Source organism: Oncorhynchus kisutch, linkage group LG2, assembly GCF_002021735.2.
Source record: "Oncorhynchus kisutch isolate 150728-3 linkage group LG2, Okis_V2, whole genome shotgun sequence".
Lineage (NCBI taxonomy): Eukaryota > Metazoa > Chordata > Actinopteri > Salmoniformes > Salmonidae > Oncorhynchus > Oncorhynchus kisutch.
Window position 1 is genome coordinate 54,203,451 of NC_034175.2, and position 25,721 is coordinate 54,229,171.

The 25,721-nt window shown below is 43.2% G+C and overlaps 1 protein-coding gene across 2 annotated transcripts in view; it reads left to right on the forward strand.

Annotated features, from left to right (window-relative positions):
- erbb4b (erb-b2 receptor tyrosine kinase 4b) overlaps window positions 1-25,360 on the forward strand; it is a 518,904-nt gene extending 493,544 nt beyond the window's left edge. For both annotated transcript variants that reach the window (XM_031797546.1, XM_031797551.1), the window contains exons 21-29: window positions 13,434-13,589; window positions 15,308-15,383; window positions 15,518-15,664; window positions 16,357-16,454; window positions 16,650-16,820; window positions 23,098-23,344; window positions 23,496-23,630; window positions 24,242-24,330; window positions 24,594-25,360. In XM_031797546.1, the coding sequence (XP_031653406.1) occupies window positions 13,434-13,589; window positions 15,308-15,383; window positions 15,518-15,664; window positions 16,357-16,454; window positions 16,650-16,820; window positions 23,098-23,344; window positions 23,496-23,630; window positions 24,242-24,330; window positions 24,594-25,253 (1,779 nt within the window). In that variant the 3' untranslated portion in view covers window positions 25,254-25,360. The remainder of the gene's footprint in view (window positions 1-13,433; window positions 13,590-15,307; window positions 15,384-15,517; window positions 15,665-16,356; window positions 16,455-16,649; window positions 16,821-23,097; window positions 23,345-23,495; window positions 23,631-24,241; window positions 24,331-24,593) is intronic.
- Window positions 25,361-25,721: the final 361 nt, after the last annotated feature.

Consider the following 25,721-nt stretch of genomic DNA (forward strand, 5'->3'; position numbering starts at 1 on the left):
GAGTTTAGTATCAGTACTGATTAGCTGCTATAATGCTGTAATTGCCAGGTGTAACAAACCTGGGCTACATCCCAAATTGTGCACTATTCCCTATTTAGTGCACTACTTTTGACCAGGGTGCATAGGCGGCCATTGGGAATACAACCATGGACTCTCTAAAAAATAACATTTGACATGAAGTGTTTGAATTGATTCCTAAAGACTGTTTTTGCTGTTGATAACAGATTATACTATTTCCTTCCTCCCTCTGTCACCGTATCCTCCCTCTCTTTATCCCCTCAATCCCCTTCTCTTTTCTCTCTCTCTTTCTTTCTTTCTCCCTATCTCTTCCTCCCTCTCTATCTCTGTCTCTATCTTCCTCTTTCTCTCTCTGCCTCCTACATACCCCTCATGTTTGCACTAATCACTTAACCAGTCTTTCTCTGTTGCCAGACCTTGCTGTTCTGTGTGTGTGTTGATGCTTTAACCCCCATTAATGCACAGACTAGGTGTTAGCCAATAGGGCAACCTGGAGGGGACGAGAGAAGAAAATAATGAAAAGACAAGAAAAATAATGAAGTGTATCTGGGTTCAAGCCCTATGGCACCACAACGCCACCATCAGGACAAAGTGTGTGTGTGTGTGTGTGTGTGTGTGCGTGCGTGCATGTGTTGACGTGTACGTGCCTTCATGCGTGTGTGTGTGCATCAGCGTGTTTGTGTGTGTATCCACTCAACAGCTCTATGTAATTGGCTTGGATATGTGGATTCCATTTCTTACCATGATTTGCATATGAGCATTTGTTATGAGCAAAGCAGGGAGCAAAAGTGCACCATTAAATATGCACAAGTTGACAAACTGTTGCAATGGGTAGACTTTCTACACAACATATTTATCTTCTCAATGGTCTAGAAGGGAGTAAGAACACCTACTGGGCATCTTGCTCTGTTTTACCTTTGACTCAAAATGAAATAAATTATTATTGATATTAATGGTGTGTTTTATCTCATATATTATCTGATCTCACCTTAATTGTCCATTTAAGATTGACATAAACCATTTGTCAGGAGCAGAAAATTATGTGTTTGCCTGACCTCAGGATAAACAAGTTTAGCCTAACCTGCCTCTTCTGATTCCCAGGTCAAACTTAGTGTCAATACCACATCCTCCACTCTCCCCTTCATTCTGGCAAATTACATTCTCCTTCCTCACCCAAGGTCAGCACCTCCCCCTTCCTCCCCCCTGCCCTCCCTGTCTCTGATCATCATCTATATTTCATTGACCTCCTTGGAAGGTGTTGGCTCGGCACACACACATACTCCATCTCTCACAGACACAGACCTGTGTGTGTGAAATGCCAGTGGGATTGGCTGTGGTGTGAATACTGATGGTGTTGATGGTGACTTGGCTAGTTAGAGAACCGTCCAATCCCAGTCTGGATTATTCCATCACACTGCCAGACCTTCTGTATAATTAAAATGGCAGCCATTTATTTTTCCAGCTAAATGGAAGGAGTGCAGTCTCATCCCTTTCACTAGGCTCACATCCCAAATGGCACCATATGCCCTATTTAGTGCACTACTTTGACCAGGGCCCTATTTGCCATTTGAGATGCAGTCTATGTTGTTTAGATGAGATGGGAGAACTCTGCCAGCCTAGGTCTCTCTCCTCTCCTCCCCTAGTGTACGTACGGCGGCTCTATCATTTCTAGCGGTGGTTCTCTTCTTGTGTGGCTGGAGGAGAAGGGTAGAATTGCTGTACGAAGCTAAAAATGAGTCTGCTTAGCTTTAACTTGGATGCATTTTACTGTCCATTGTCAAAGGAATTATATGAGCTTAAACTGCAATATCGAGACATGGTACACACTTTGCAAAAAATATAGCTATATTGTACAATGTATAAGGTTGAAAAGATAAAGATATGAAATAGATTTAATAAGGGAAACAGAGCGTAAGCAACAAGAAAGGGTTGTTGTTTAAAAAAAAAAAGCCATATCTCAGACTGGCCAATAAAAAGAAAAAAGATTAAGATGGGCAAAAGAACACAGACACTGGACAGAGGAATTCTGCCTAGAAGGCCAGCATCCAGAGTCACCTCTTCACTGTTGACGTTGAGGCTGGTGATTACTATTTAATGAATCTGCCAGTTTAGGACTTGTGAGACGTCTGTTTCTCAAACTCTAGACTCTCTAATGTACTTGTCCTCTTGCTCAGTTGTGCACCGGGGTCGCCCACTCCTCTTTCTATTCTGGTTAGAGCCAGTTTGCTCTGTTCTGTGAAGGAAGTAGTACACAGAATTGTATGAGATCTTCAGTTTCTTGGCAATTTCTTGCATGGAATAGCCTCCATTTCTCAGAACAAGAATAGACTGCCGAGTTTCAGAAGAAAGTTCTTCGTTTCTGGTCACTTTGAGCCTGTAATCAAACCAACAAATGCTGAGACTCCATATACTCAACTAGTCTAAAGAAGGCCAGTTTTATTGATTCTTTAATCAGGTTTCAGCTGTGCTAACATATTTGCAAAATGGTTTTATAATGGTCAATTAGCCTTTTAAAATGATCAACTTGGATTAGTAACACAACATGCCATTGGAACACAGGAGTGATGGTTGCTGATAATGGGCCTCTGTACGCCTATGTAGATATTCCAGAAATGTGTAGTTTCCAGCTACAATAGTCATTTACAACATTAACAATTTCTGATCAAATTGATGTTATTTTAATGGACAAAAACAATTGCTTTTCTATCACAAACAAGGACATTTCTAAGTGACCTCAAACTTTTGTACGATAGTGTACATAAGGACGAATGCACACACATGCAGGCATGCATGCACGAGTCTGTCCTCATGTGGACTTCATACCCTGTGACTGCTAAACATCTAGACAGCAGAACAGAGTGGAATTTGACCATGATGCAATTTTCTTGCTTGAAAAATCTTTGATTTATGTATTGTCCTTTTCACTGAAGCCTTGGTACCAAAGCATCAAACAGCAGGTCTGAATACAAAGCACAGCATCTTTTCCGTAGTTCATGGGGTTCACATGTTTGACTCTGGAGCTCTTAAGTCAGAACAGATGTAACTGTCTAATGGTAACTTTCCTTTTTAAGTCATGGGCTGCTGCCCTTAATAATTATCCTGTCTGACCAGTCATATGGCTCTGGTCAAAAGTAGTGTACTATATAGTGTATACGTACATGGGTAACAGGGTATCAAATTAGTGCGCTACATAGGGAATAGGGTGTCATTTCAGCCACTGTCATCAGTCCTATCTGTTCTATTATCATAGGATCAAGTGTCTAAATGGCCATTGTGTGCATTGATTTCTCATCCCTTTGAAGTAGACACGAAGGATAAATATTATGTGGATGAGAAGCATTATCAAGCCTGCTGTAATCAGTGATCATTGATCTCCTGCCTAGCTTCCACAAGTAATCTATTTTAAATACACTCTCAGCTGCCTGCACCACACACCCACCGAGCTCTCTGTTCTCTGTCCTCTCCCTTTGTAATGGTATTGGCAGGTGTCGAGAGAGAGAGAGAGAGAGAATGATGTTGTTAATGTAGAATGGTAGTCTACCATCAAAAATATCATCGTATAACAAAGAGAGGGACTCACTTTATTATAGATTATTCATTTGTTCTGTAAGTGTTTGGTCTTAAAGGGTTGTGCGTGTGTATAAAATAAAGTAAGGAAGTGTCAGCGTGTTGTGAAATGGATTCTTAGAGCACACTGCCAGCCTAGGTATCTCTCCTCACGTCTCCTCTTCTCTCCTCACTTCTCCTCTTCTCTCCTCTTCTCTCCTCACCTCTTCTCTTCTCTCCTTACTTCTCTTCTCCTCTCCTCACCTCTACTCACCTCTTCTCACCTCTCCCCTTCTCTCCTCTCCTCACCTCCCCTCTCCACCCTTCATCTCTCATCACCTCTCCTATCCCCTTCTCACAGCTCTCCTCACCTCTGCTCTTCTCACCTCTCCTCTCCTATTCTCTCCTCTTCTCACCTCTCCTCTCCTATTCTCTCCTCTTCTCACCTATTATCTCATCTCCTCACCTCTTCTCTCCTCTCCTATCCCATTCTCTCCTTACCTCTCATCTCTTCACCTTCCCCTTCAAGCCTCCCCTCACCTCTCCTCACCTCTCCTCTTCTCTCCTCACATATCCTCTTCTCTCCTCACCTCTCTTCTCCTCTCCACACCTCTCCTCACCTCTCCTCTTCTCTTCAATTCTCAACTCCCCTCTTCACTCCTCTTCTCACCTCTTCTCTCCTCTCCTCTCCTCACCTCTCTTCTCCTCTTCTCTCCTCACATATCCTCTTCTCTCCTCTCCTCTTCTCTCCTCGCCTCTCTTCTCCTCACCTCTCCTCTTCTCTCCTCACCTCTCTTATTCTCTCCTCACCTCTCTTCTCCTTACCTCTCCTCTCCTCTTCTCTCCTCACCTCTCTTCTCCTTACCTCTCCTCTTCTCTCCTCACCTCTCTTCTCCTTACCTCTTCTCTGCTCACCTCTCTTCTCCTTATCTCTCCTCTTCTCTCCTCACCTCTCCTCTTCTCTCCTCACCTCTCTTCTCCTTACCTCTCGTCTTCTCTCCTCTTCTCACCTCTCATCTCCTCACCTCTTCTCTCCTTTCTCTCCTCCCCTCTCCTATCCCCTTCTCAACTCTCCTCACCTCTCCTCACCTCTTCTCTCCTCTCCTATTCTCTCCTCTCCTCCCCTCCCCTCTCCTATCCCCTTCTCAACACTCCTCTCCTCTCCTTTTCTCACCTTTCCTCACCTAGTATATGTATGTGTTTATCACAACCCAGCATTAACCACAAACCCCCCCCACACACACAGAGACACACACAAATACACGCAGTCTTGTGTTTCTGTTCTTTGTTCCCACCTACCGTGTCGAGCTCATTGAGCAGCAATCAGATAAACCGACCAGGTGGGGGAAAACAAGCTAAGTGTCTGCACGTCCTCCACCGCTCAGCTCGGTCCCTCACTTCCAATCCTAAACACTTCACTCCCCATCTCCATCCCCATCCCCACACACACACAAACACACACAAACACACACACACCCTATCATTGTGCTAGGTAATTAACATTCAAGCGTTGGCAAGCCATCCATTTTCCTTCCACTGCTTAATTGTCTTGAAAATTGAGGAGATTACTGAGAGAGAGAGCGATTTATGTACAAATAAGATTCTGTCAGGACCCATCAGCACGACTCACGCACACCGGCTGACTGCCACTGAACACACACACAATCACACACAGTTAGTCAGTGACACACACACACAAACACACAGTTTGTCAGTCACAGCCACACACCTACTCCCCCCGCTTACCACACTCAGAACCTCATCCTCTCTTCCTCTCTTCTTCTCTTCCTCCCATCCTCTCTTCCTCCCATCCTCTCTTCCTCTCTTCCTCCCATCCTCTTTTCCTCTTTTCTTCTCTTCCTCCCATCCTCTTCCTCCCATCCTCTCTTCCTCTCTTCCTCCCATCCTCTCTTCCTCCCATCCTCTTTTCCTCTTTTCTTCTCTTCCTCTCATCCTCTTCCTCTCTTCCTCCCATCCTCCCATCCTCTCTTCCTCCCATCCTCTTCCTCTCTTCCTCCCATCCTCTTCCTCTCTTCCTCCGATCCTCTTCCTCTCTTCCTCCCATCCTCTCTTCCTCCCATCCTCTTTTCCTCTCTTCCTCCCATCCTCTCATCCTCTCTTCCTCCCATCCTCTTTTCCTCTCTTCCTCCCATCCTCTCTTCCTCTCTTCCTCCCATCCTCTTCCTCTCTTCCTCCCATCCTCTCTTCCTCCTCCAAAGAACACACAGAGAGTGAAGCAGTGTCTATATTTCGGATGGTTGTCTGTCTGTGTCAGAACAGATCCATTCCCTCTTCATTCCCACCTCTGTGTTTAGCCTTCCAAATCCACAGGTAATTCACTTTTAATGGACAATTATTGCTGAGCTATTCATCACACTGAAGCCAACCAGTGTTAAAGAGAGAGATCAAGAGAGAATGGGAGAGAGAGAGAGGGGGGGAAAGGGAGAGTCAGAGAAGGGTCTGTAGTGGATCGACAACACAAACGAACAGAGGAAAGACAATCTGACAGCATGCTTTTCTTTCAGATGGCTGGGATGACTGGGTTCAAAGAAGGTTAGGATATAGCAGGGATTATCATGTGTGTGCGTGTATACGTACTTGCTTGCGTGCGTACCTATGTACGTGCATGTGTGCGTGTGTACGTGTGTGATCAAGCCTGTTTAAACCCGAACATTGTATCACAGCAGACACATCCCCCTATACGTGGCCTATCACTTCATTTCAATTTGGCGGAGAACATCAACACTAGTATTGGCCCGCTGTCTTTCTTTCCACACTGCTCTTCCTTGTCTCCTCTCTCTCTTGTTTTGTTTTCTCTCTCTCTTTTTCTCTCTCTTGTTTTGTTTTCTCTCTTTCTCTCTCGTTCTTTCTCTCTCTTTATTTCTCTTTCTCTCTCTCTCTTTCTCTCTCGCTCTCTCTCTCTTTCTCTCTCTCTCTTTCTCTCTCTCTCTCTCTTTCTCTCTCTTGTTTTGTTTTCTCTCTCTCTCTTTCTCTCTCGTTCTTTCTCTCTCTTTCTTTCTCTCTCTCTCTTTCTCTCTCTCTCTCTCTCTTTCTCTCTCGTTCTTTCTCTCTCTCTCTTTCTCTTTCTCTCTCTCTCTTTCTCTCTCTCTCTCTTTCTCTCTCTCTCTCTTTCTCTCTCGTTCTTTCTCTCTCTTTCTTTCTCTTTCTCTCTCTCTCTCCTTCTCTCTATTTTCGCACAGCTCTCATTCCCCTTTCCCTGTTGTGCCTGCTTGGTATGGAAGCCCTGTCTGCACCTCCTCTTCAATACCCCTCTCCCCCGCTCCCCTGCTTAGAGAGAGAGAGGGATGGTGAGAGAGAGCAACAGAAGGAGAGAGAAAGTGGGAGAAAGAAAAGAAAGAGGGTGAAAAAGAGAGGGGTGTGAGGGAGACAGCAGGGTGTGTTTTCTTCTTTCTCCTGCCCAAATGAGCCCGGTGTGGTGACAGCCTTACCACTGGAATCTCACCTCTTATGCCACCTCCACGCTCCTTCTCCTTCTCCTCCTCAGCCCCCAGTCTACCCATTCCAACCTAAATCCAATTTGTTATGGTTTCAAATAAGGCCTGTTCTCTGTTTGCTCACTGTTTGGCCCCAACATGATTTCTCTTACTCTGAGACCAACTTAAATAGGTGAATTTGCTTTTCTTATTCTTCAGAGGCTGGGGCAATCTTGTAGCGATATACAATGGGGACTACAGTTCTATAGCGCAGGCGATATTTGTTCAGACACTGCTGTTACTTTGGCATTGAATGCCCTTCCATTGATATGTGTGTGCATTTTGCTCTGCCATCAGATGCAGGACACTCACTTTGTGTGAGCTGCTCAAGTTCTTGAGTAGCTTTTTTGTTCTTCTCTACTTTGAACTTCAGTCTACAATACTTGTTTAGGTTTAACACTGCAGCTCACATATCAAATCAAATCAAATCAAATTTATTTATATAGCCCTTCGTACATCAGCTGATATCTCAAAGTGCTGTACAGAAACCCAGCCTAAAACCCCAAACAGCAAGCAATGCAGGTGTAGAAGCACATACAGCTTTATTAGAAGGTGTTGCTTGGTTCAGGGACTCCTGACCTCAAGTGTCGTAAGGAAATAGAAGAAGTGTACAACAGTAGCAGTGTTGCCATGTATAGGGTCTCTGCTACACACTCCCTCCATACACACGTTAATCAATTACCGTATTGTTCGCTCTTCCACAAAATCAATTTCAGGAGTTTTATCACATAGATCGGTGCTTCTGCACCAGGAAACGTTATCAGGGAAAGAAAGACTCTAATGTCGGGTCTTATCGCTGCAAACTATCTGCTCATTAAAGGGTGGTGACTCAAGTTGTTCTTTTTTAATTGTTTAGTAAAAAAGTATGACACTTTGCCGAGCCCCAATACACTGTTATGAAATGGATTCTCCTTCTGAAGAGTCAAATCAATTATGATAGTTGATTAAAGTTTTGCATAGCTGATGATATTGGTGATATAGTTTTGTGCCCAAAAGATTAGTGATGGGTCGTTCGCGAACGAGTCGGCTCTAAGAGGTGAACGTTGGGAGCTGGCTCGCATATCAGAAGAGCTGAATCTATTTATAAAAATAAATAAAAAATATGAATAATCCAAATATTTAAATGAATAGAATTAACAAATTCAAAGAACGAAAAAATAAATAAAATAATATAGGCCTTAAATGCTCAATTGCACACACATTCGTTCTGACTGTCTGCTCAGACTAACAGTCTCACCTGTTGTTCCTGTCAACCAATGAACCACAGATGCATGAAGGAGGGCCGAGCCAACTCACTCACAGTCACACACTTAGCAGCTGAGTAGAGAGAGGAAGGACAGCTGTGAAAAAAACATCTGGAAAATGAGTCAGAAGCACAGTAGCATTTGGATGCATTATAATAATGTAGACAATGTTAGAGCACAATGTAGAATTTGACAAAACAAAATCTCATATAAAGCCGGTTCTACACACAACCTACACCGGCATATGCGAACTGTGCACCCAATTGTGAAGCTAGCTGTAGTGGAGCTTCGAGAAACTAGCAGGCCTGCTAGTGATAGTGGTGGAGCCAGCACCTCCACAGGTGGAGATGTATCCACTCATTCAAGTAGGCCTACTCCGCAACCCACAGCAACACATTCTTCTATGGACCTGTTTATGCCAAAGTCTATGTCTGTAGCAAAACAAGGACAAATTGATCTTGAATTGGCTAAAATGATTTCCACCGATTTCCAGACATTTTCGATCGTGGAGGACAGAGGTTTTTTAGAAATTATAGCAATAGTCTAAATCCAATGTACACAATTCCAAGCAGGAAAACACTTTCAAAATCACTTATTCCACAACTGTATGAGAGCACACGGGCTTCAGTGTGGGAAAGAGTCCAAAAAGCTACTGCAGTTTGCCTTACCACTGACTGCAGGACATCAAGGGTAACCACTTGTTACATGTCGGTTACATGTCACTTCATTGAAGATTTTTCAATGTCTAGCTGTTGTCATGACGTTGGCCTGGGGGTAGGTTTATGACAGTCATAAATACCTCTTCCCCCCTTTTTCCTCTCTCTACCCTACTGATGGTACATTTGCAAACACCTTGGTTAACATAGAGATTCTGGGAACATCAGAAGGTGGGGGGAAATTAACTATATTCTGGTAATCCAACCAATTGAACATATGCGGTGGTACTTAATGAATATGATGTCAGTTCGGTTGTCATCTGAGACATTCTCATCAATGATAAGATGACATAAACTCCAACATCAGCGTGAGCTTTGGTTGCGAATGGTATGAACTTTGAACTCTTATTCACTACAGAAGTGATACCTCCTAGCCATTGAGTTAGCAACAGCAGTGGCAAACGAGGGTTAGGAAGGAACAGACAGAGTATCCCGTCTATCACACAACGACGTTACTACAACGTATCCAATTGACCACCAGAGACATTATTTAAAGGACAAAGGACTAGGTTGGGCAACACGACCTTCCATCTACCACCAACCTACCGAAGCGCAGCTCAGAGTAAATATTTATTGCATTTTCCTTTTCCAAATGGGTGGTAATTTAGAATGCATAAGATATTGTATTTACGATAGCACAGCTTTGCCCATTTTTCCTCAGTCTTCCCGCTCTTTCACTCAAACCTAGCCCCTTTTCTTTTGTGTAACAAGCTGCCATATCTGTTCCGCCTGCCAGGGACATTTTCCTTTATGACGTAATGTGTAATCAAGTTATGATTAACTATGTGTATGTGTAATACTGTCTGATTAGTTAGGTATTTAGTAAATAAATAATTAAACCCAATTTTGTATTGCTGATTCAACTTGTTAGCCAGGGTTCGTGCAGATAACCAAGAATTTACAACTTTCAGATGAGACGGAATTAAGGTGACAATGAATATTGACTGCTATTGATGTAAAATATTACTAGGTCTTTAAGAGTTTATTCGGAAGATAACAGCTCTATAAATATTATTTCGTGGTGCCCCGACTCTCTAGTTAATTACATTTACATGATTAGCTCAATCAGGTAATATTAATTACGGAGAAAGGATTTTATAGAATAGCATGTCATATCACTTAATCCGGCATAGCCAAAGACACGACACTGTCTTCTGGACTGCTTTGAGTTCAGTGACAGGCACACCTCAGAGAACTTCCACAGGAGCACAGTAGGTGATGAAAAACTAAAGTCTACACAACGCCAGATGGGGATGGCTGAGCAGAGGCCTAAACAAGACTGCACTACAAGTTGGAATTCAACTTTTTATATGTTGAAGCTGTTTCTTGAGTCAAAAGATGCCATCATCTCTACCTTGGCCATTGTCAATGCACCTGTTGATGCTCTGACCCAAGAGAAATGGGAGGTGGTGGAGGTGTGCAGAGTCCTGGAACCCTTTGAGCAGGTCACTGTGGAGATCAGTGGAGAGAGGTACAGTAAGCAGTTATTACTACATTATTTAATCCAGTATTATTTACAGTTGAAGTGGGAAGTTTACCTACACCTTAGCCAAATACATTTAAACTCAGTTTTTCACAGTTACTGACATCCTAGTAGAAATTCCCTGTCTTAGGTCAGTTAGGATCACCACTTCATTTTAATGTGAAATGTCAGAATAATAGTAGAGATAATTATTTATTTCAGCTTTTATTTATTTCATCACAATCCCAGTGGGTCAGAAGTTTACATACACTCAATTAGTATTTGGTGGCATTGCCTTTAAATTGTTTAACTTGGGTCAAACGCTTCGGGTAGCTTTCCACAAGCTTCCCACAATAAGTTGGATGTATTTTGGCCCATTCCTCCTGACAGAGCTGGTGTAACTGAGTCAGGTATATAGGCCTCCTTGCTTACACACACTTTCTCAGTTCTGCCCACAACTTTTCTATGAGATGGAGGTCAGGGCTTTGTGATGGCAACCTCAATAGCTTGACTTTGTTGTCCTTAAGCCATTTTACTACAACTTGGAAGTATGCTTGGGGTCATTGTCCATTCGGAAGATTTGCGACCAAGCTTTAACTTCCTGACTGATGTCTTGAGATGTTGCGTCAATATATCCACATAATTTCCCTACCTCATGATGCCATCTATTTTGTGAAGTGCACCAGTCCCTCCTGCATTAAAGCACCCCCACAACATGATGTTGCCCACCCCCATTGCCTAACGGTTGGGATGGTGTTCTTCGGCTTGCAAGCTTCCACCTTTTTCCTCCAAACATAACAATGGTCATTATAGCCAAACAGTTCTATTTTTGTTTCATCAGACCAGAGGACATTTCTCCAAAAAGTACCATGTCCCCATGTGCAGTTGCAAACCGTAGTCTGGCTTTTTTATGAGCAGTGGCTTCTTCCTTGCTGAGCGGCCTTTCAGGTTATGTCAATATAGGACTTGTTTTACTGTCGATATAGATACGTTTGTACCTGTTTCCTCCAGCATCTTCACAAGGTCCTTTGCTGTTGTTCTGGGATTGATTTGCACTTTTTGCACCAAAGTACGTTCATCTCTCTCCTTCCTGATCGGTATTATGGCTGCGTGGTCCCATGGTGTTTATACTTGTGTACTATTGTTTGTACAGATGAACGTGGTACCTTCAGGACGAACCAGACTTGTGGAGGTCTATAATTTTTTTCTGAGGTCTTGGCTGATTTCTTTTCATTTTCCCATGATGTCAAACAAAGAGGCACTGAGTTTGAAGGTAGGCCTTGAAATACATCAAATTATGTCAATTAGCCTATCAGAAGCTTCTAAAGCCATGGCATAATTTTCCGGAATTTTCCAAGGCACAATCAACTTAGTGTATGTGAACTTCTGACCCATTGGAATTGTGATACAGTGAATTATAAGTGAAATAATCTGTCTGTAAACAATTGTTGGAAAAATTACTTGTGTCATGCACAAAGTAGATGTCCTGACCGACTTGCCAAAACTATAGTTTGTTAACAAGAAATTTGTGGATTGGTTGAAAAACGAGTTATAATGACTCCAACCTAAGTGGATGTAAACTTCCCACTTCAACTGTATGAGCAGTAGATGAGAATGTAGTATCAGTTGACAAAACATGAACCTGAACTAATGTTACTCATCTCTCTCTTAAGGGTCTGCAGCGAATCACAGCCAGCTGGAAGAGAGAAGAAAATGTAACCACAGGACATGTGACAGAGTTGATGGACACCCTATGTTCATCAATGGACAGAAAGTTCTACAGAATGGAATATAATCACGTGCTGTCAGCAACCTCTGCGCTTGACCCCAGGTTTAAGAAGTTAGCCTCCAGTGATGCCAGAGCGATTGATGAAGCTCTTCAAAGAATAACCTCAGCAGCAGGGAGGGACATCCCCAGCAGTCAGCTGGCTCAGGCACCAGGGCAACAGGAAGAATAGGGATCAGATGGAGCAGAAGCACCAGCAGTAGTGCCACAAACATCTGCTGTTTGGATGCTTTTTGACGAGAGAGCAACTGGGGATGCAGCACGAAGGAATCCCTCAGCAGATGTCATAATGGAGGTCCGATCCTATTTGGAGGATCCTCTGAGCTAGTGGAAGAACAAGGCCTCTGTCTACCCACGGCTTACTAAAGTCATGACAGGGAGACTCTGCATACTGGCCACATCCGTTCCCTCTGAGAGGGTCTTCTCAATAATGGGACAAATAATTACTAAGAGAATAAACCACATCAGCCCCTCGAAAGTGAGACAGCTTGTATTTCAGAATGCAAATCTCTCATGAAATAAAAATCTGGTCAGTATTGGTGTGTTCTGCTGGTTATAACATGGCAATAAAGAAGAGAGAGAAAAGAAGGACCAGTTTAATGTTTTAAGTGGGATGCTGCAGTTTTGCACATTGTTATTTATTTTTCTTTGATATGGTGCAATATTCTATTATTATGTTGTTCAGATTGTATTCGTTTTAAATTGTTACATTTATGTACACTTTGTTTATATGCATTCAAAAGTTATACTTTAAATGCAAATGTTTAATAGCATTATTTTTCATAACAAACCAATGCATTTTTAAATACATTGTGGTTAAGGTAGAGTATGATTTCATTGAATCATTTTATTAGAATTGTTTTAACACCAGTCATAGTCAAACTACTGCAAACTATTTGACTTGAAAAAATACAAAACATATATTTTTTTAAAGAGCCGTTTGGGAGCCAAAAGATCCGGCTCACTGAAAAGAGCCCATCACTACAAAAAGAGATGTGATGTTGTAGTTCATGATGATGATACCAGCCATGAAGATGATGGTGGTAATGATGAAGATGATGAGGATGATGATGTTGCTGCTGCTGATAATGATGATGACAATGGCGATATTGATGACAATGTTTCTTCACTGTTCAGTAACAGTGTTTGTTGGTATGTTTCTTGCAGGGTATGATGTATCTGGAAGAGCGGAGACTGGTGCACAGGGACTTGGCTGCCCGTAACGTGCTGGTCAAGTCCCCCAACCACATCAAGATCACTGACTTTGGTCTGGCTCGGTTGCTGGACGTCAATGAGAAGGAGTACAACGCTGACGGGGGTAAGGTAAGCATGGCCCGGAAATACTTTGAGAAAAAGGGAATCTATGTCTGCCTACTGTTTTGATGCTCCTCTGTCTGTTCTCTGTCCCTGTATTCTTCTAGATGTGTGTATTCTCTATACCGTAGTGCAGGGATGAGTAACTTTGATGGGGGTGGTGGCCACAAGAAATGTGAACTCCATGAAAATAACTTTTTGAGAATGTTTGAGAGGGTCAAAGATCACACCCCGAAAGCATGCTAACATCTCACCATTGCCAATAACAGGGGAGGCTAGCATGTCTGGTTTTCTGGAGGTCAAGCCCAGTTCTGGACAAAACATTTCATGGAGACTCTAATGAGCATGGTCTTTAGTTCAGAACTTACAGGTGTAGCATCTTCATTTTATTGCTGAGAATATTCCTGCTGTTGCAAACTGCCTCAAATTAAGATCCTTCATCTGTAATCAGCCCATGATGTCCAATTCTTGCCAAACATATTTCTTAATTATGTATTTTTCTCTTGTGACACTTCCTGTTTTACCAGTGCCAACGATCCATTTAGAGGAAGAGCAAGCTGTTATACAGCAGTGTTCCGATCCAGATTAGTCTGAAAAGGGACTAAAAGTCACCCAATATTTATTTACGTGATCCATTTGGGATCAACTTAACCTTCACTAAACTGTTTGTGTGCCATTTGGCATCAACTTAACCTTCACTAAACTGTTTGTGTGCCATTTGGCATCAACTTAACCTTCACTAAACTGTTTTTGATCCATTTGGCATCAACTTAACCTTCACTAAACTGTTTGTGTGCCATTTGGCATCAACCTAACCTTCACTAAACTGTTTGTGATCCATTTGGCATCAACTTAACCTTCACTAAACTGTTTGTGTGCCATTTGGCATCAACTTAACCTTCACTAAACTGTTTGTGTGCCATTTGGCATCAACTTAACCTTCACTAAACTGTTTTTGATCCATTTGGCATCAACTTAACCTTCACTAAACTGTTTGTGTGCCATTTGGCATCAACTTAACCTTCACTAAACTGTTTGTGATCCATTTGGCATCAACTTAACCTTCACTAAACTGTTTGTGTGCCATTTGGCATCAACTTAACCTTCACTAAACTGTTTGTGATCCATTTGGCATCAACTTAACCTTCACTAAACTGTTTGTGTGCCATTTGGCATCAACTTAACCTTCACTAAACTGTTTGTGTGCCATTTGGCATCAACTTAACCTTCACTAAACTGTGTGTGTGCCATTTGGCATCAACTTAACCTTCACTAAACTGTTTGTGTGCCGTTTGCTAATATCCTGTAAGTATTACGTCAACAAGGCAGTTATTGTGGATATTTACCATTCATTTATATTGGGCACAAAATAATCTGAAACACAAACAAAACGAACTGAAAATGCATCCAACAAGTTTGTAGAGTCTCAAGCTTGATGTAGTAATTGCGTGCTAGGAATATGCAACCACACTTTTGATTACTTTAAATAACAATGTTTAGGGGTGTCAATCATTTTTACTGCTACCTTTTTGAGAAAATAAAAATAGTACTTGTTAAACAACATTTATTTCTCTGAGCAACTGTATTAGTATAAAATAAAATAATTTCCCAATTCTTGTGAGCACACAATATATTTGAATTATTTATTTTATATAGTCATTATTGCTCATCTTTATCAAGGGTGTCAATACTTTCAGACCCCACTGTATCTGTCTCCATAACTACAGATGCCAATCAAGTGGATGGCCTTGGAGTGTATCCACTACAGGAAGTTTACACACCAGAGTGATGTCTGGAGCTACGGTAAGACTGGACACTCACATCAATCAATCAATGTGTCTTAATTCTGTCTTTTTTATACGGTAATGTGAATGCTCTGGTGAAATCTTACAATTTGTATCTATTATATTCTATTATAACTGTACACCTCTTCTCAGGGGTGACCATTTGGGAATTGATGACATTTGGGGGGAAGCCCTATGATGGCATCCCGACCCGGGACATCCCAGACCTGCTGGAGAAAGGAGAGCGTCTTCCCCAACCTCCCATCTGCACCATAGATGTATACATGGTCATGGTCAAATGTAAGCTACCCTGTATAACTTCTTTCTCTCTCGCTCTCTTCTCTCTCACACGCACACATTCCCACATGACCGTGCTGCTCTGACCCCAGCAGTATAGGGTAGGGTCCCAGACGGCACTATGCCCCCATGTCCAGCACACACCCTGTCCATGCAGAGAGCACTACCCTGGTGTTTCCTGGCTGTACTGTGCCACTTCTCTGGCCCCTCTCTCCTCTGGCTGTGGCCCCTCCCTCACACATTGGGCCTAGGGTGTCACTGACTGACCAGCAGCCTCTGTCACCTTCCTCCATGATCCTGTACCCAATGCCCCTGCTCATTAAACCAGACTGCCAGGACAGGATTAGGGGAGGTTACCATGTCTCTCTCTCTCTCAATCTGGTAGAGTAGCACAGAGGACACACAAGTGATTGCTTTGGTGCGGTATTGGTTGCGTGTCTGTGGAACTTGGCAGACGAACACACTAACATGGCTGTGCAGGTGATGGTTTTGAGAAAAGGATTTGATTTCTGATTTGATTTGATAATCAGAAAATGTAACTTTTTTTTAAATCAACCATATAATTAAAATCTAACACAAAAGTATGACAAGATCTGTAACCTACATACGGAAGACCAGCTTAACCAGCACACTGGGACATCCTCCTTCAGTATACCATGGCTCTATATCTAAAGCTCTCCCTGTGTCTTTTCCAGGTTGGATGATAGATGCAGACAGCAGGCCCAAGTTCAAGGAGCTAGCTGCAGAGTTCTGTAGGATGGCCCGGGACCCTCAGCGTTATCTGGTCATCCAGGTGAGTTACCTTAGCGTACCTTACCTTCCCCTCGAACACCCCTCCTTATCCTGGGGAGTAGAGTGAATGACCAGGATAGTTTGTGTCGTCATCTGGGATTCAAAGGCACATCTTGTTGATATATGTTTTGTAAACCAAAATAAATGACATTCTAAGTGTACGAGGAGTAATTGGTCTCTCTCTCTCTCCCTCCAGGGTGATGACCGTATGAAGCTGCCCAGCCCCAACGACAGTAAGTTCTTCCAGAGCCTGCTGGATGAGGAGGAGCTGGAGGATCTGATGGATGCTGAGGAGTACCTGGTTCCTCACGCCTTTAATATCCCACCGCTGGCGTACACACCCAGGACACGTGTTGACTCCAACAGGGTAAGGCTCTCCTCTCCCCTCTTTTTCTCCCCTTTTCTTCTCTCTTCTCCCCTCTTCTCCTCTCCTCTCCCCACTTCTCTCCTCTCCCCTCTTCTCTCTCCTCTCCTCCTCTCTTCTCTTATCTCTGCTGGCCTACCCACACATCAACTCTAACAGGGTGAATCCCTGTACACAGAATGCCCCTTATTTTTCATTATATTACATTGTATTATATTCTATCTTATTCTATTGTATTCTATTCTATTATTTTCTATTCTATCCTACTCTATTCAACATGCTAGTTTTTCCCCTAACCTCTTCTTTCCCTAGAAGCCTGGCTACAAAGTGCTCTCTGATATTTAAATAGCAGTCTTATTCAACCGTAGACAAAGGGCACGCTGAGCTATACATTTTGAAATTATTTGAACTTTTCACAGAACTCCATCATTTATCCCGGATCCCCTTCATGATAAACTCCATTAAATGATATCTTAAAAGCATTTCTTCTAATGTATGTCTGTTTCAATATATTGTGTTTTATTTCCCATGTGGGTTTCACTCATCTGTGGCACTGAAATTCCCTTCTCAGGTTGTAACTGCAGTGTAAATTATCACAACATACAGTACATACATAGGCAGATTTGGCAAGAAAAAGTATGTGAACCCTTTGGAATTACCTGGATTTCTGCATAAATTGGTCATCAAATTTGATCTGATCTTCATCTACATCTCAACAATAGACAAAAATAGTGTGCTTAAAATATTAACACACAAATTATTGTATTTGTATTGTCTATATTGAATACATCATTTAAACATTCACGGTGTAGGTTGGAAAAAGTATGTGATCCCCTAGGTTAATGACTTCTCCAAAAGCTAATTGGAGTCAGGAGTCAGCTAACCTGGAGTCCAGTCGATGAGACGAGATTGGAGATGTTGGTTAGAGCTGCCATGCTGAGTTGGCTATTCACAAGAAGCATTGCCTGATGTGAACCATGCCTCGAACAAAAGAGATCTCAGAAGACCTAAGATTTTTTTTTTTAATATAGACTTGTATAAAGCTGGAAAGGGTTACAAAAGTATCTCTAAAAGCCTTGATGTTCATCAGTCCACGGTAAGACCAATTGTCTGTAAATGGAGAGAGTCTGCATTGTTGCTACTCTCACTAGGAGTGGACGTCCTGCAAAGATCATTGCAAGAGCACAGCGCAGAACGCTCACCAAGGATAAGAAGAATCCTAGAGTGTCACCTAAAGACTTACAGAAATCTCTGGAACATGCTAACATCTCTGTTGACCAGTCTACGATACGTAAAACACTAAACAAGAATTGTCTTCATGGGAGGACGGAAGAAGCCACTGCTGTCCAAAAAAACATTGCTGAAGTTTGCAAAAGTGCACCTGGATGTTGTTCCATGTTCCACAGCAAAACAAACAAAACTACAGTTGAGTTGTTTGGAAGGAACACACAACACAATATCAAAACCTCTTCCCAACTGTAAAGTATGGTGGAGGGAGCATCATGGGTTGGGGCTGCTTTGCTGCTTGACGGGAAAATGTATTCCCAAGTTTATCAAGACATTTGCAGGAGAATGTTAGGCTATCTGTCCACAAATTGAAGCTCAACAGAAGTTGGATGATGCAACAGGACAACGACCCAAAACAAAGAAGTAAATCAACAACAGAAGAAAATACGCCTTCTGGAGTGGCCCAGTCGAGAGTCCTGACCTCAACCCGATTGAGATGCTATGGCATGATGTCAAGAGAGCAGTTCACACCAGACATCCCTAGAATATTGCTGAACTGTAACAATTTTGTAAAGAGGAATGGTCCAAAATTCCTCCTGACCATTGTGCAGGTCTGATCCGCAACTACAGAAAACATTTGGTTAAGGTTATTGCTGCCAAGGGAGGCTCAACCAGTTATTAAATGCAAGGGTTCACATACTATTTCCACCCTGCACTGTGAATGTTTACACAGTGTGTTCAATAAAGACATGAAACGTATAATTGTTTGTGTTGTTAGTTCGTGTAGACTGTTTGTCTATTGTTGTGACCTAGATGAAGATCAGATCAAATTTTATGACCAATTTATGCAGAAATCCAGGTATTTCCAAAGGGTTCACATCATTCATTCTTGCCACTGTATGCTCTAGGGCTACTTAAAACCAAGAGCTACAGTATTTAGTGTGGTGATATGGGGGATAGAAAAGATGAGTAGGTGAGGTGATGTGAGGAGTTGTCAGAGGAGGAGTAGTTATAGGCTGAAGGGTACACAGCGTGAGGTCTGGAGTCTGTTCTCGTGAGAGGAGGAAGAAAGGAAATTAGAGGAGGAGATGGGAGAAGGAAGAGAGGAGGAGGAGCCTTACAGAAAAATAATATGTACATGTATGAACTTATATGTAAAGATAACCATATACAGTGCATTCAGAAAGTATTCAGACCCCTTCCCTTTTTCCACATTTTGTTACGTTACAGCCTTATTCTAAAATATATATATTTTTAAATGTTCCTCATCAAACTACACACAATACCCTATACTGACAAAGAGGAATCTTTTTTTTTTTTTTTTTTAAGTATTCAGACCTTTGCTATGAGACTCGCAAATTAAGCTGATTGGAGTCCGCCCGTGGTAAATACAATTGATTGGACATGAATTGGAAAGGCATACGCCTGTCTATATAAGGTCACACAGTTGACAGTGAAAGTCAGAGCAAAAACCAAGCCATGGGGTCGAAGGAATTCTCTGTCGAGCGCCGAGACATGATTGTGTCGAGGCACAGATCTGGGGAAGGGTACTAAAAAAAAATCTGCAGCATTGAAGGTCCCCAAGAACACAGTGGCTTCCATCATTCTTAAATGTAAGAAGTTTGGAACCACCAGGACTCTTCCTAGAGCTGGCCGCCCAGCCAAACTGAGCAATCGGGGGAGAAGGGCTTTGGTCAGAGAGGTGACCAAGAACGTCATGGCCACTCTGAAACAGCTCCAGAGTTCCTATGTGGAGATGGAGGAAACCATAGGACAAGGAAGGACAACCATCTCTGCATGCACTCCACCAATCAGGCTTTTATGGTAAAGTGGCCAGACGGAAGCCACTCCTCAGTAAAAGGTACATGACAGCAAGTTTGGAGTTTGCCAAAAGGCACCTAAAGGACTCAGACCATGAGAAACAAGAGTATCTGGTCTGATGAAACCAAGGTTGAAATCTTTGGCCTGAATGCCAAGCATCACATCTGGAGGAAACCAGGCACCATCCCTACAGTGAAGCATGGTGGTGGCAGCATCATGCTGTGGGGATATTTTTCAGCTTCAGGGACTCGGAAACTAGCCAGGATTGAGGGAAAGATGAACAGAGCAAAGTACAGAGAGATCCTTGATGAAAACATGCTCCAGAGTGCTCGTGACCTCAGACTGGGGCGAAGGTTCACCTTCCAAAAGGACAATGACCCTAAGCACACAGCCAAGACAATGCAGGAGGGGTTTCGGGACACGTCTCTGAATGTCCTTGACAACCTCTTGAGAGGATCTGCAGAGAAGAATGGGAGAAACTCCACAAATACATGTGTGCCAAGCTTGTAACGTCATACCGAAGAAGACTTGAGGCTGTAATCACTACCAAAAGTGCTTCAAAAGTACTGAGTAAAGGGTCTGAATACTTATGTAAATGTCATATTTCAGTTTAGAATTTTTAATACATTTGTTAAAACTTCTAAAAACCTGTTTTTGCGTGTAGATTCTTTCCGGATGTACTGTATATATATATATTGATGTGTTTTATATGTACATACGTATATATATATATATATATATATATATAAATATATGTATTTAAAAAAATTATGTACAGTACCAGTCAAAGGTTTGGACACACCTACTCATTCTAGAGTTTTTCTTTATTTTTACTATTTTCTACATTGTAGAAAGTAGTGAATACATCAACACTATGAAATAGCACATATTTAATCATGTAGTAACCAAAAAAGTGTTAAACAAATATATTTGAGATTCTTCAAAGTAGCCACCCTTTGCCTTGATGACAGATTTGCACACTCTTGGCATTATCTCAACTAGCTTCACCTGGAATGGTTTTCCAACAGTCTAGAAGGAGATCCCACATGTGCTGAGCAAAAGTTGGCTGCTTTTCCTTCACTCTGCGGTCCAACTCGTGCCAAACCATCTCAATTGGGTTGAGGTCGGGTGATGGTGGAGGACAGGTCATCTGATGCAGCACTCCATCACTCTACTTCTTGATCAAAAAGTTACATTTGGTCAAATTTGACAGCATGCTGTGGTAGCTAGTAAAATATATTACAAAATATATTTCATAAAATGTTGATATATGTTGGCATGTATTTTAATGAATGGAAAATGTTGCTTTTGACCTGACAAAGTTCAGCACAAAATCATAATAGAATGCTGTGGTATATTTTGAAAAGTTTGAATGAATGACTCATAACTGACAACTTAAAGAGTGCTTTCATTAATCTTGTTTTTTTTGCTCAAATAACTTGGTCCATTGTTGAATTGTGGCATGGGAGTCACTGGAAGGTCGCATCTGAAACACAAAATATAATGTGCAAATGACCTACAATGTATGTGCACTTAACATATGTATTTTCCCTTGGGATATCAAAGTTATACTTACAATGCAGCTTCCTTCACCTGCAGTGTCCATTTTCAGACTCACAAGTTGACAGTTAACCTGTGTATAATGCAGAAACAGAGTCAGTGAAAACATTCCACACAAGATGAAGAATTAGGGGTTAATGTTCATGAACATCAGATTGATACTTACAATGCAGATTCCTTCACCTCCAGGGTCCATTGCAGACTCACCTGTAGATAGATAATGCAGAGACAGAAAGTCAGTGAAACAATTCCACACAAGATGAAGAATAAATAAATGGTTTAATGTTCATGAACACATTTTAACTTCATTGAGGACTAACTAGCTAAGTGATACAAAATACTACTTACATTGGCAGGTGTCTGTCCATAGACAGCTGAGGCTCCCAATTCTATCAGAGACACCCGGGTCACTAAAGCTTGCTAAATTAGCAAGCAAGCAACACATTGCTTGGCTAGCCAAGAACATTTAACAATAGCTTTGGCAATTAAAGTATTGTATATCTAATACATACATGACATTAACTCCACTGAACTCTACTCAACTTTAATTTTCAAAACAATTTTTACCTTGGTGAGTCACACTGCACATTGGTGGCAAGCTAATGGTAGCTAGCTAGCTATGTTAGTAATCTTGATGAAATCTCTTGCTTGCAGTTGAATAAATGATCTTCCTCTGTCACCCACCAGGTTAAAAACATATTTTAAACCAATGTTATGAATGTATAATCAAAGAAAATGCCATTATCCACGAGAAAGCTTTTTGGTGGTGACAGCTACTCTTTTCCTTCTCAAAATTGTAAGGGCTGCTCTGTCAGTTGGAGGCTTGGCTGGGGCTGTGGCTTGGGAACATTTCAAATTGTGATTGACAGCTCTGTAAAATATAGTTAAAAATATATTTACACATATGTTCTATGTTCATGTGTCTTTTTGAACTAATCACCTCATTTATTTGTACTATGCTTCATAAGTGGCAGGTAGGCTACAGAGAGGAGAAGTGTTTGTGAGAAAGTAGCTATAGGGTTGAGGGTACACAGCGTGAGAGAGAGTCTGTTTTCCTCAGTGAGTGCTGACTACACACATGCAGACCACCGCTGAGACTGAGAGATAAGGAGGGTGATGGAGGGTAGAGACCACTCACCCACAGGAGGGGGAAGGATGGGGATAGATTGCAGGAAGAGAGGGTAGGAGAGAGAATGGGGGAGGAGGGAAGAGGAGGGACGAGAAAGTTCACAGAGGGGACTCTCTTCTTCCTTGAACGAATACTCTTGAACACTCCCTTAAACCAAGTACCAACACACAGGAGTCTGTATTAAACGTATTTGTCCCTGTGTGTCTCTCTCTACAGAACCAGTTTGTGTACCAGGCATTACCTATACCACAACGGTGTGTGTATACTGTATATGAAAACCTCTCTCTTCTGTCTCCTCGATCTCTTCTTGTGTCTCTCTCTACAGAACCAGTTTGTGTAACAGGCGTTACCTATACCACAGTGGTGTGTGTATACTGTATATGAAAACCTCTCTCTTCTGTCTCCTCTCTCTCTTCTTGTGTCTCTCTCTACAGAACCAGTTTGTGTAACAGGCGTTACCTATACCACAGTGGTGTGTGTATACTGTATATGAAAACCTCTCTCTTCTGTCTCCTCTCTCTCTTCTTGTGTCTCTCTCTACAGAACCAGTTTTTGTACCAAGACCCTAGTTTTGGCATGGAAGACATGTTGGGTACCATGGGGACCATCCCACGGGTGCTGTCCCTGTCTGCAGTCCCAGGGTGCAGGCCCCCAGGGGACCCGTCTGTAGGGGGGCAAGGCGGCAGCGGCCAAGAGGATAAACGTTTCGAGGACCAGCGCTGTAACGGCACCCTGAGGAAGCAGGCCTCACCCCGGCCCGCGGGACCTCCAGGACAAGGCGGAGCCCCAGGTGACACCTCTTTTAGCAGTTATTTTAACTTCCTTGATTCTTCCATATATTTTGTCTTGTTTGTTTGTTATTTTGCCTACGCAGATCGTTGCGTTGAGATTCCTCTGTAATGAAAAGCGCTATAGAAATGAATTGCATTATTGTTATTTAGCCTCAGGTCCAGGGGAGGACAGCAGTGGACAGCGCTACAGTGCAGACCCCACCATCATGCTGGGGGAGAGAGGAGCTAGAGGAGACACAGACCAGGATGGATACCTGACCGCCATGAGGGAGAAGGCCTCCTCAGGTACAACATATCTTCACTATTCAGTGTTTTCCTCAGGTAATGTCATGTACAACAGGAAGCACTTCTTAACTGTTTATGATGTCTTGTCCATAGCAACACACTTTGGTTTTTGTTGTATTTTTGAACTTCTGGTTCGGAAACTTTGCATTAACTGTTCCAGTTAGAAGGAAGATAAAAGTTCAGAAAAGCGAAAATAGGTGAAAGACTCCTCTTCTGATCCTTTGAAATGATCCTTTGCCTCATCTGTTACCAGGGGGGTGTACTGTTCTGTAGTGTAGCTAGTGATGTCAGAACCAGGTTTCATCATCTCCTCCTCTTCCTCACCCTTTGATCCAGAGAGCTGTAAAGACGAAGGCCTAGAGCACAACACATCACACACGCACATATGTACATGCACACATACACTATCGTACACACACACACATTCGCACACATAGAGGCATGTCAGAGGCTGAGGGCAGACTAGGGAAGAGATCAAAATATACCAAACCTTCTGTTCATCCTGAAAGCCTCTAACCTCTCTCTCTTACTTTCTTTTTCTTTCTCTCTTACTTTCTTTCTTTCTTTCTCTCCTTCCCCTCTGTCTCTCGTTCTTTCCCCCTCTCTAACAGACTATCTCAACCCTGTGGAGGAGAACCCGTTCGTGACGCGCCGGAGGAACGGAGACACCCTGACCCTGGACAGCTGTAACCCCTACCAGGTGGACTTTTTTATGACTATTTGGACTATTACTTATGGACTATTTGCACCTAAATTTGTATACAGTTTTCTACTGTTGTCGACATTGCCCCCCTTTTTTTCTACTTTGATGTGTTGAGTGTAGTGACCTCATGTTATTCCTAACAAGACTAAGTCGTTGTTTTATGATATCTACTACCCAAACACATAGAAGTGTTTTAAGATAGTAATAACATGGACTATCTAGCTATTTGAATGCACTTTAACTAAACTTTGACTTGACAGGTGGCCCCCATATGTCCCCAGCAGGCCGGCTCCGGCCCCAGAGTGGATGACGAATACGTCAACGAGCCCCTCTACCTCAACACCTTCCACAACCCCGGAGGACCAGGGCCAGGAGAGGGAGACTACACCGATTATACCCTGAAAAAGAACGGAGTCCCTGGGGGACACAACCCTATCCTCGCCACCCTTACCAGCCAACCAGGCACCACTGGCGTCACTGCTGGCCAATCAGGCACCACCCAGGCAGGGAACCCCTCCCACAGCGTCCAGGCAGCCAACGCCCACGCTGTCTCCGCACCTCCGGGGCTCGGCGCAGCCGGCCCTCACCCAGGGCACATCCTGCACCCAGGTCACCCTTCCCACCCCGGGTACACCCTCCACCCCGGTCTCACAGGCACCATCATGGTGGACAAGAAGACCAGACAAGACAAGAACAAGACATTTGACAATCCAGAGTACTGGCAGCATAGCCTCCCTCCCAAAGCCACCCTGCACAACCCCGAGTACCTGCAGGACTGCAGCACGCGCTTCTTCTACAGGCAGAACGGACGTATCCGGCCCGCTGTGGCCGAGAACCAGGAGTACCTGACGGAGTTCGCCCTGAAACCCGGGACCGTGCTACCGCCCCCGCCCTACAGACAGAGGAACACTGTGGTGTAACGTGGAGTAGTGAGGAGGACTGGGTGAGAAGAGGAGGAAGACAAGGGGAGGAGTGAGGAGGATGTACGGAGGAAGAAGGGCAAGATCGTGGGAGAATGGGAGGAGGAGAGAGGACTGAGTGTGAGAGGGAGGAAGAGGGAGGGAGGAGGAGAGAGGACTGAGTGTGAGAGGGAGGAAGAGGGAGGGAGGAGGAGAGAGGACTGAGTGTGAGAGGGAGGAGGAGAGAGGACTGAGTGTGAGAGGGAGGGAGGAGGAGAGAGGACTGAGTGTGAGAGGGAGGAGGAGAGAGGACTGAGTGTGAGAGGGAGGAGGAGAGAGGACTGTGTGTGAGAGGGAGGAGGAGAGAGGACTGAATGTGAGAGGGAGGGAGGAGGAGAGAGGACTGAGTGTGAGAGGGAGGGAGGAGGAGAGAGGACTGAGTGTGAGAGGGAGGGAGGAGGAGAGAGGACTGAGTGTGAGAGGGAGGGA